Genomic DNA, 10,991 nt, shown 5'->3' with positions numbered 1-10,991 from the left:
ATTTGTATACTATTTTTATAAAATTTCTAATTATAGTCTATATCTTATCTTTTAAAATAAAAGTAATGAATTCTTTCATGTTTTATTTTATATTTTGGACTATCCTTTAATTTTTTATATTTTATTAAAACTAATAATATATATAGAATTTTAACACTTCGTTAATCACAATATATTAGAAAACTAGGTAACACAAGTTAATATTAGAAAACTATATAATAAATGTATATAACTTAACATGTATTTTATTAAATTTAATAATACAAAATCTTTTAATCATGATATCTTTTGATTTTAAATATATATATATAAAAATAGAATAAAAACATCTTAATTTCAAAAAGTTTATGTAAATATTGAATTAATATTAGTAATGAACTATTATTATGCATTAATATATATTCAATTATAATTTATAAAATGAAAAAATGAAAAAAATATCTTTTTATCTATTTTAAATAATACTAATTCATATTAAATGAAGCTATTATATTGACCTAAATATGGTACCATGATATTAAATTGATAAATTTGTACAAACAATTTCATAAATATAAATATTTATGCTAAAAATATAATACGATGACATAACGATTTAACATTCGAAAACTATATAATACATGTATTGAATTAACATATCTTACACTTTTTATATATAATAATATACTATCTGAAATGAATAAATGTAAAAAATATTGCTAATAGGAATTTTGGTTTTAAAATTCGGCGGGTCAAAACTGAATATAAATATAATACAATATGATATTTAATATGTTGTTTAATGCATATATTAATTTGTTCTAATATATATATAATCGAAAACAAACACCCGCGCAGTTGCGCGGATCAAGATCTAGTTTTTATTTTAAATTTTATATAATTATTCATCTTATATATTAAAACAAAAGTCACAATATTGATTCATGTGTGATATTTTTAAAAATTGACATTTCCTAGAAATCAGTTATCATTTATTCATTGCTAATAATATGCTTAATAATATGTCACGCCTAAATTAACCATCCACTCCTACAAAATCGGAGTGCTTAACAAACCAATATTTGAGTCTTTATTAAATATAAAATAAATTTATAGATAGTTAGGATGTAAACCATTACATGAAAAATTAACTAAAGGATAGATACGCACCGTTTTAACTAAAGGCGATTTTGGCGATAAGTTTGGCGATTTCTGATCTGAGTTCGAAGGGGGTTCGCGATGATTCCGGCCACTCCGCCGGATACTACGGATCCTCCAGGGTTGATCTAGATCACAAGGAGAGTCTAATCGATGGGTTGCAGCAATGTGAGGAGGCAGATCGGAAAAAATCGGATCAGGGTTGGGTTGTGGCGGCGCAGGATAAGAAGAAGCTGAGGAAGTATGAGGTTGAGGTATTGCAGAAGGAAGGGATTCACATGGTGAGATTCCAGACGGGATCATCGATAACTCTACACCGTTTTGGGATGATTTCATCGTGGGGAAATTCTTAGATCAGGTTCCTCATGTTGCTAAAGTCCATATGGTTCTTAATAAAATATGGAAATATGGGGATCCTTCGACAAAAATCGAGGTGTATGAAGTGAATGCAACTACTATGAGATTCAAGGTTTCGAATTTGAAAGCATGGGAGAAGATTCTGCGTAGGGGTATGTGAAATGTGGTGGGGGTGCCGATGATTGTATCAAAATGGTCTCCGAAGGCTGAGGAAGAGGAACAGGAGGAGGAAGCGATTCCTATGTGAGTGCATTTGGAGAAGGTTCCGCTTCATATGTACTCATGGGAAGGCTTGAGTTTCATTACTAGTGCTGTTAGGCTGCCAGTCAAACCGCACCAGGACACTATTGCTTGTACGAAACTGGATGAGGCAAAGATCTTTGTAAAAGTGGATTTCTCCAAAGTGCTTCCTAAGGAGATCACTTTTACTAAAGATGGGAAAAGCTTCACAGTCGAGTTCTACTATCCTTGACTACCAGCAAAATGTAAAAGCTTGTGACAAATGGGGACACAATGAGGGAGTCTGTAAAAGGAAGGGGAAGAGAAGCAGTAATGAAAGTTCTCCAAACCAGAAAGAAAACGCTAGAGAAGAGGAGAAAGGGTCTCCACAGAGTATAGTGAAAGAAGTGGAAGGTAAGGAGGAAAGTACTGGAGTGTTGAGAAAAGAGACATTAAAGAGTAATATGGCAGATGATGTAGTAAGTAATGTGAAGAGTATTCAGGAAAGGAGAAGTGCTATATATATCTCTTGAGGATTGGTTAATGAAGAGTGTGTGGGTAAGCAAAGGGAGCATGGTGTCATTGGAAATGAAATTAAGGGATGGACCAATGTATCACCAGCAAAAATAGGAAGATATATTTCTAACTCTGCGCAGGAAACAGATGTTGTAGTCTCGGCGTCAAAGTTTTCTGTTCTGAGTATTGAAGAAATTGAAGAAGGAGAGGTATTGGGGGAGGACAATAAACGAATTTCAGAGGTTGAAGTGCAGGAAGTTAATGAAGATAAGGAACTTTATGAGGAAGATGGTTCTGAAGATAACATAATAGAGCAGCAAGTTCTTGAGGAGACAAAGGTGGGAAAGAGAAGAGGTCGGAAGCCGAAAGCTCTGGAAGAAAATCCAGGAAAGAGCTCTAGGCCGGTTCGACGCAAATACTAATCTGATGGCGAGTTTCTTCTGGAATGTCAGGGGGTTCAACAAAATGTTAAAACATTCCATAGTAGAAGAGTGGATCAGAGGAAATCATATGAGTTTTGTTAGTATATTGGAGACAAGAGTAAAGGAGAGTAAGGCGGAAAATATATTCAAAAAGGTGTTCAGAGGTTGGAATGTGATGACTAACTATGAGTACAGTGATGGAGGAAGAATTTGGCTAGTATGGAAAGATGAAGTGCGAATGACTCCTGTTTATAAAACTGATCAGCTCATTACCTGTTCAGTTGAGTTGCAGGATCATGAAGTGTTTTTTTTATACTACTGTGTATGCGCATAATTCGGTGGAAGGGAGGAAAGAGTTATGGGATGACTTATGTAATCACCAAGACTCTGCTATGTTCTGCAATAAAGCTTGGGTGATTGTAGGGATTTTAATGAAATTTTGGTAGGCGAAGAAAGTTCAAGATTTGAAGATTTTGGCAGAATATCTTGTGGAATGAGGGATTTCCAAAGAATGGCTTTGCGGTGTAATCTCTCTGACATGGGTTATCAAGGGCCGAAGTATACTTGGTGCAATAAGAGAGAGGAGGGTATAATTTGCAAGAAGCTGGATAGAGTTCTCTGGAATGATTCAGCAATGCAGAAACTTCATGGAGCTTATTCTGTTTTTGAGGCTGGTGGTTTCTCAGACCATCTACGATGTAAGATTCAGTTCCTACCTCAAAAAGAGAAAATTAGAAGACCGTTTAAATATGTCAATACTCTGGGGAAATTGGAAGCTTTTCTGCCTATGGTAAAGGAATATTGGGAGACTTCTCCTAGTCTATTCCATTCTACGTCTGCTATGTTTCGGTTTGCAAAGAAACTTAAGAATCTGAAGCCTAGCATTCGTGAGTTGGGACGTGAGAAGTTGGGAAATCTTACAAGGAAAGCAAAGGAAGCGCATGAGTTACTGTGTGAGAAGCAGAAGGTGACTTTATCTGATCCATTCTAGTTCTATTCAGGAGGAAGCAGTAGCTTATGAAAGATGGCTTCATATAGCTGGGCTTGAGGAAGATTTTATTAAACAGAGAGCAAAGCTGCATTGGCTTGAGGTAGGGGATCACAATAACAAGACATTTCACAATGCAATAAAGACTACGCAAGCTCAGAATACTATCAGAGAGATAAGGTGCGTAAACGGCAGTAAGGCTACAAAGCAAGATGATATCAAAGTGGAAGCGGTTCAGTGTTTCTCTGAATTCCTAAATAGATCTCCAGAGGATTATTGTGGAGCTTCTACTGATGAATTGAAGGAGCTGCTAAAATTTAGATGTACAGAAGATGATTGTCGAGTATTGGAGGCTGATGTCACAGCAGAAAAGATCCGAGATGTGATATTTGCCATGCCATCCAACAAATCACCTGGTCCAGACGGGTTCCCAAGCGAATTTTTTAAAACTGCGTGGTCTATCTTATGCCCTGACTTCAGGGTAGTAGTTCAATCAGTCTTCAGGTACGGGTTTCTACCTAAGGGGATAAACTCTACTATCTTAGCTCTAGTCCCTAAAAACATGGATTCACTTGAGATGAGAGACTTCAGACCTATAGCTTGTTGCAATTTATTATATAAGGTGGTGTCAAAAATCATTGCTAACAGGCTTAGGATGATTCTACCGCGTCTGGTTTCTGAGAACCAATCTGCCTTCATAAAGGGTAGGCTGTTGCTCACTTTCGCCATACTTGTTTGTCCTGTGCATGAATGTACTTTCTCATAAGATCGACAAGGCTGCTCAATATAGGAAATTTAATTTACACCCTCGCTGTAAGGCTCTCTCTCTCACCCATCTCTGCTTTGCGGATGACCTCATGGTCTTTGTAGAAGGTACAAAAGCCTCTGTTGAAGGAGTTTTATCTGTATTTGAAAGCTTCACGAGTTGGTCTGGATTGAGTATTAGTATTGAGAAGTCAACGGTTTACATGGCCGGGGTTGAAGCTGAGGAGAAAGGTAGAATCTTGATGAATTTTCCATTTGCGGAGGGAGTTCTGCCTGTTAGATACTTAGGTCTTCCCCTCATGACTCAAGCAATGAGGAGGCAAGACTACATGTCGTTGGTAGAAAAGGTGAGAGGAAAAATCAGTACTTGGACGTGTAAATTCCTCTCATACGCTAGACGTCTTCAGTTGATATGTGCAGTCTTGATGAGCATTGTGAATTTCTGGGCAGCGGTGTTCAGGTTGCCTAGTAAGTGTTTGAAGGAGATTGAGAGTATTTGTGCTTCATTTCTCTGGTCAGGTCCGCAGTTGAAAGTTGGAGGTGCAAAAATTGCATGGGTGGGAACCTGTAAGCCAAAGTTGGAGGGAGGGTTGTGAATCAGAAGCTTAAAGGAAGTGAATCTGGTTTATGGTCTCAAACTCATATGGAGGATGCTGGCAAGTGACTCACTGTGGGGAAGTGGAGCCAAATCTATCTATTAAAAAAGAGAAGCTTTTGGGAAATAAAAAGTAATACACAATCTGGCTCTTGGATGTGGAGGAAAATGCTCAAGTTAAGAGATGTTTCAAAACGTTTTTTCAGGAAGGAGATTAGAAATGGTAGACATATATCCTTTTGGTATGACAATTGGTCTGAGTTGGGCATTATTTCTGATCTTTTGGGTGACAGAGGTATGTTGGGCTTGGGGATTAGAAAAGAAGCGACATTAGAAGAAGCAGCCTGTGGGGTTCGAAGAAGAAGATTTCATCGTAATGAAGCACTGAACAAGGTGGAGGAAGCCTTAGTAGCAGCGAGTGTTAAGTTCTGCTATGGAAAAGAAGACATGAGCTTATAGAGAGGAAAGTCTGGATATAAAGAAAGTTTCTCAACTAAAGAGACTTGGTCTGCTCTTAGAATGCCTACTGAACAACAAGAATGGACTCGAGGTGTTTGGTTCTCATCGACGACCCCGAGATTTGCATTTATAGTATGGTTGGCAATGCGGAACAGATTGTCAACATTGGACAGGATATCTTTGTGGAGCCGGGGTGTGGATACTACATGTGTCCTTTGTAAAAGTGGGATGGAGTCTCGAGATCACCTGTTCTTCAAATGTTCTTACTCTGCTCAACTTTGGAGTGAGATGGTGGGAGGTATTCTTGGTAGTACTTATACGGAAGACTGGGCTTTAGTTGTTCATAAAGTTTCAGGAAGCTCGCTTGATAGGAAGGCTTTACTCTGTTTGAGATATGATTTTCATGCAGTAACCTACGCTATTTGGAGGGAGAGAAACAGAGTGAAGCATGGGAAGAATGCTTTGCCTATGGCCACACTCAAGAAGATCACTGATAAAGGGATAAGAAACAAGCTTAGTCTGGTCAGAATAAAGGGGAAGAAGGGTATGGGGGAGGCGCTCAGCTATTGGTTTGAAACAAGAAGATAGCTGAGTAGAAAGTATTGAGTTAATTTCCATTTGATGTTGCAAAGTTAAAGTTTGGTTTACACTCAGTTGTAACAAAGCTTTTTGAATAAATTTAAAATTCATTCAAAAAAAAAATAGGATGTAAACCATTATTAAACCAGTCCGTTTTCAATTTATGATTTTGTACCACATGAGTTAAATATGCTATCACTGACTTTTTTTAATAAAAAGTTAAATTATTTCATATGAGTATAAAATATTATTGCATTTTGAAATGTTATATTAAACAATAAATAGTATGTCAAATATTACAATTAATTATGTAAAACAAATAATTACGTGGATAAAAATAAAATAATCACCCATATCAAGATCTAGTTAAGGATAATAAGAATTCTAATGCGAGAGTTCCAATGCGAAAATAAACCAGTTAGCAACTAATAATATTGATTTGTTAACATATAGAATCAATGTAATTACAAAGGGAAGAATATTGTAGGTTGTATTAGTTACTGCAAAATCAGAACTTATTGCAACAAAAATCTCCAGCTGACATCTTTTTGCTCCACTCTTAAAACACAAACCCTTTCATCATATTTTTAATCCAATCAGTCTATCAAAACAACAACACAAAAAGAAAAGGAAAGATGGTTGAACAAAAGAGATTCACTGTGTTTCTCGCTACGTCCGATTGAGCGTTCGTGAAGAAGACGTACGGAGGTTATTTCAACGTGTTCGTTTCCACATTCGGGGAAGAAGGAAAGCAATGGGATCTCTTCCGAGTGATCGACGGCGAGTTTCCTGAGGAGACAGATCTTGATATGTATGAATTCAGGAAATGTTTTATATGAAAGGTTGTTGCACTATCTGCAATGTAGTTTCCTGAACTTGGCCACAAACTTTAAGCTCATCTGCTATCAAAGAGAAAGGCTTCTACTTCTGTTAAGGCCTTGACAGTTCTTATTTCTTGTGGAGGACAGAATGTTAGTGTCACTATTAACACTAACACTTCAAATCAACTTGGTTAATCAGACTGTCATAACAGGCCTCGACAAAGGGCCAATGAATCGCAGCCCAAAGCTATGTCACATGTTGGATAATTCCAATTAACTTGAGGAGCAAGTTAACTCATTAAAATGAAGTTTGATGGGTTAAGGAAAAAGGAAAACATATCGAGTTTAGAAATGTTTCCATATTATTATTAGGAAAAATATGTATATTCTTCCTATATAAAGAATTCTCATGAAGAGATGTAACAAAAAGAGAAACACATTGACTTATTTTTGAGAGAGTTTCTAAATCTAATAAGAAGTGCTAGTTCTTATAATTGTGTGTTCTTGCAACTTTAATTGGTATCAGAGCTCCATGTTTCGAAAGTCGTTTACAAGAGAAGTTGTAATTCGATCAAAACATGGGAGATGATGTCACTTCTCAAGCACGTGATAAAGGTCTTGAGATGAAGAAGGACATATGATGTCCGATGCTAGCATCGACCAACTATACTGTATGGTCGATGCGCATGAAAGTGATGCTTCGTTTATATGAAGTTTTGGATACAATTGATCCAGGGAGTAACGATGCAAAGAAGAACAATATGGCGATTGCTCTAATCTTTCAATCAATTCCGAAGGCGCTAATACTTCAGATTGGAGAACATGATACATTGAAAAAGATTTGGGAAGCTATCAAATTCCGTAACCTAGGTGCTGATCGTGTGAGAGAAGCGAGGTTACAGACTTTGATGTCTGAGTTCGACAAACTGAAGATCGCTCCAGCTGGACTACCTGCTCCTGATCCTAGTTTAAAGCGGTCTAGAAATATCCTAGTTTCTATCAACTATTCCACCTGTGAAGAAACATGCATGTTAAATTAAAAACCAGAAGGTCATGAAACTAGAGAACTTCCATTGCACACTTGATCTTGATGGACAGATAGTAATGGAGGCAAAGTCAACAAAGTCGTTTTACACAGCATTTCCACGGCCCATGGTTTAGAGTTCAAGGAGTGATCCAACGAAACAAGTAGGGTGATGGTATAGCGCTAAAAAGACACCAACTTCAATATGTAAATATGATAAAGCTTGTTATAACATGTTCGGTAATCCAATGATGATGTCCCTACGGTACAAAGACTCTGCTCGGTAATCAGAGTCTTATAGATCTTGCAATCGCAGTTGCCCTTGTTTCTATCTCTAAGAGCACCATGTAGAATCAACTATTTTAGATCTTAAAATGAATTGAAATATCACAAACTAATGCTTACTCTCTGGCTAAAACCCACAAGAAAGAGATGTTCGTCGAAAATCCACAATGAGAAGAGTGGCAACACAATGAACAAGAGCTCCCAAAACTACAAACACATGGAATATTTGATGGCTATGTCCTGCAATGTCAAACGCTCCAGGCTTCAATCCCTCAGGCACACGACTAACATAAAACACTGCTCCCACAGCATATGAGATACCAGTGATAAGCTCGCAAGCAAGGGCGAAGAGCACATTAGGGTGGCCCCAGTAAAGGCAAAGCACATGTGAAGCAGGCACCACACTAGAGAATCCCATTGCAAGGAAAAGGGCTGCCCTGAATGGTCTGAAACGTGGTGATGAGAGAGCTGGAGAGAGGAGAGTGATGATGGCGAGGAGGCCGAGGATTGAGATTGAGGAAAGGTAGAGGAAACGGAAGTTAGTGTGGCAAGAGAATGCGTAGTAGATAGGCGCAAAGAAAGAGGAGACAATCATGAGTGAGATTCCTGAGTAGTCTAAACGCCAGAAGAAGAGGTTGAAACGTTTTGAGTGGCAAGCGAGGAGGTGAGAAACTGAGCTACAGATCAAGCAACCCATGGCTCCGGCTAAGTACACAAGCCATGGCCATTTCGGAACAACTTCTTGGTGGTGGTTGTGATGGTTCACTTCTGCTTGAGAGTTTAGCAGTGACATATGCTGTGCCACTTCCGAATCCTGCGAGAGAGGAGAATCTTTAAAAGTTTTTATTGAACAAAAGAGAATCTTTAAAAATTTAGTCATATAGGTGTATAAAATGAGCATTCGGTTTATTTAGAGAATGACTGAAAAGCATAAAATTGTCCAATTAAATACAAATTGTTGTTTGAATAATTTTAGAATAAATCAATAGACCTCATCTATTAAAGATGTTCATCAAAGATGTTCATCTTGTGCTTCTAACAATTTTTGAAAAAAATGTTATAAGATTTTTACTACATAACCTAAAAGTTTTAATCATTAGTCCGATTCAAAACTTGTTACCTCGATTCATTACTTGAAACTTGTAACAGCTTATTTATTTGATAAAAATCAATGAAAGTATTAAGTATTTTAAAGATAGAAAAGAGTCCCCAGGATGAACCGAACACTTGAAAGATAATTTGAATTGTTTTTCGAAAAAGGTTGGTGGGCACAAACAGAAGAAAGATCCAAAGAAACGTATCGAAAACAACACATGGTGGGGGCAATTGACCACTACGCTACAGAAAATGCCAAATAAATATGTCAAAAGTTCTAATGTATGTGTAGCCATTTTACTATTCTTAGTGTCACAGAAGATAAGATAAGTCGCGAAATTAAAAAATAACAAAGAAACAAAAGTCTTACATGATGACGCAGACTCTGATTGCTTGAGAGGCTAATTATCCACGGATTCCACGCTCTATCGCCCAAAAAGCCGGTTTAATTTTAGATTAAAAATAAAAAACAAAAACAATATTACGGAATGACGAATTTGACCTCGCAGTTCTTACCCGGACATTCCATTGAAGAGTCCAGCGAGGCCGAGCTCCGTCGTCTCTAATGAACTCACCACCATCATCCACAGAAATAACACAAATCCGATCAAGTGCCTGCCATGTTTTCAACATCACAAACCCAAGAATCAATCCTAATTAAGAAAACCAAGGTCGCTCGTTCGAATTCCACCGGAAACATTTGTCCTTATTAAACTAATGTCTATACCAAGAAAACTTAAAAAAAAATAATAATAATATCAGTCATGCAACCACGAAGAGATTTGAAACGTACGTCCAGATGTTGAGAGTCTCGTTATGCCAAGAGAAGGTGCTGAGGAAGGTATCTCTGAGAGACCATTGGCATCGATAATGGTCGTGTATAAACTCGTTATCTTGCAAATAACCAGGCAATTCCTCGAACTTCATCAATCTCCTTACAATTCTCGTCTCGAATCGTTTCGAATTGATAACAGTCACCATCGCAGAAGATTTCTTCGTCGCTCTTTGTCTCTTCATCAGCTACTGGCTAGATCCTAGCTGCAGCTAATCTATGCCCGTCCCTTTCTCTGAAGAATTGGGAAAATCTGAGGTTGGATGGTCCTTTGTTTCCTATTTTATATGGAGATAGTACCTCTTTGAAACCTTCTGCTTTGTGATTGTGATTGTCCCGTTTGATAATGTTCCTTACGTGTTTAATTTTGATTGGATGGGGGAGATTAATTTGGCGTGAGATTGGGTACACCTGATTAGTTTTTTTATCCAACGGCCACGATGAGCCAGTTTCTGAATTAAAGGGCCAAGTGTGACGGTGAGACATGCAAAATGTATGATGCCGTAAATCAAGCAAAACTAGACATGCACAAATACATGCATTAACTTTCTTTTGGAAAAAACTTTCATTTATGGCCTTAATTGGTAGAACATTGGTTAAAATTTTGGAAACTCAGCTGGACACTACAAGTGCGATTCATCCAGACCTAGCGATTTATTGAAAAATAAAGAAAAATCTGTGAGTGCACAGTGGGAATTTTTGTACTTTTAAATGAATAAATCGCATAAAAATTCTCAGAGTACCATTCACTAAGACTTTTACTTTTAACATTTTCACTAGAAATTTAAACCTTCAATTTTATTTTTTGTAGCACAAAAAACATTAAACTTAGCTTACTTGTTTACCAAATAAAAAGATAACTGGCCTGTTCATATAGGTAAAAACTGATGATAAATA

At 37.1% G+C, this 10,991-nt stretch overlaps 2 protein-coding genes across 2 annotated transcripts; one reads left to right on the top strand and one right to left on the bottom strand.

Moving 5' to 3' along the window:
• Positions 1 to 3,162: 3,162 nt before the first annotated feature.
• On the top strand, positions 3,163 to 5,000 carry LOC130509951 (uncharacterized). The gene is made up of 3 exons (XM_057006279.1): positions 3,163 to 3,618; positions 3,719 to 4,391; positions 4,513 to 5,000. The coding sequence occupies exons 1-3, from the start codon at positions 3,163 to 3,165 to the stop codon at positions 4,998 to 5,000; spliced, it is 1,617 nt and encodes a 538-aa protein (XP_056862259.1).
• A 3,086-nt stretch (positions 5,001 to 8,086) lies between these two features.
• LOC108830470 (heptahelical transmembrane protein 3-like) lies at positions 8,087 to 10,380 on the bottom strand. The gene is made up of 4 exons (XM_018604062.2): positions 10,056 to 10,380; positions 9,779 to 9,877; positions 9,633 to 9,687; positions 8,087 to 8,981 (listed from the first exon to the last, which is right to left on the bottom strand). The coding sequence occupies exons 1-4, from the start codon at positions 10,277 to 10,279 to the stop codon at positions 8,295 to 8,297; spliced, it is 1,065 nt and encodes a 354-aa protein (XP_018459564.1). The 5' UTR covers positions 10,280 to 10,380; the 3' UTR covers positions 8,087 to 8,294.
• Between the last annotated feature and the right edge of the window lie 611 nt (positions 10,381 to 10,991).

This window comes from Raphanus sativus, chromosome 3 (assembly GCF_000801105.2).
Source record: "Raphanus sativus cultivar WK10039 chromosome 3, ASM80110v3, whole genome shotgun sequence".
Lineage (NCBI taxonomy): Eukaryota > Viridiplantae > Streptophyta > Magnoliopsida > Brassicales > Brassicaceae > Raphanus > Raphanus sativus.
The sequence above is the reverse complement of the archived record's forward strand: the minus strand, read 5'-3'. Positions and strand labels throughout refer to the sequence as shown.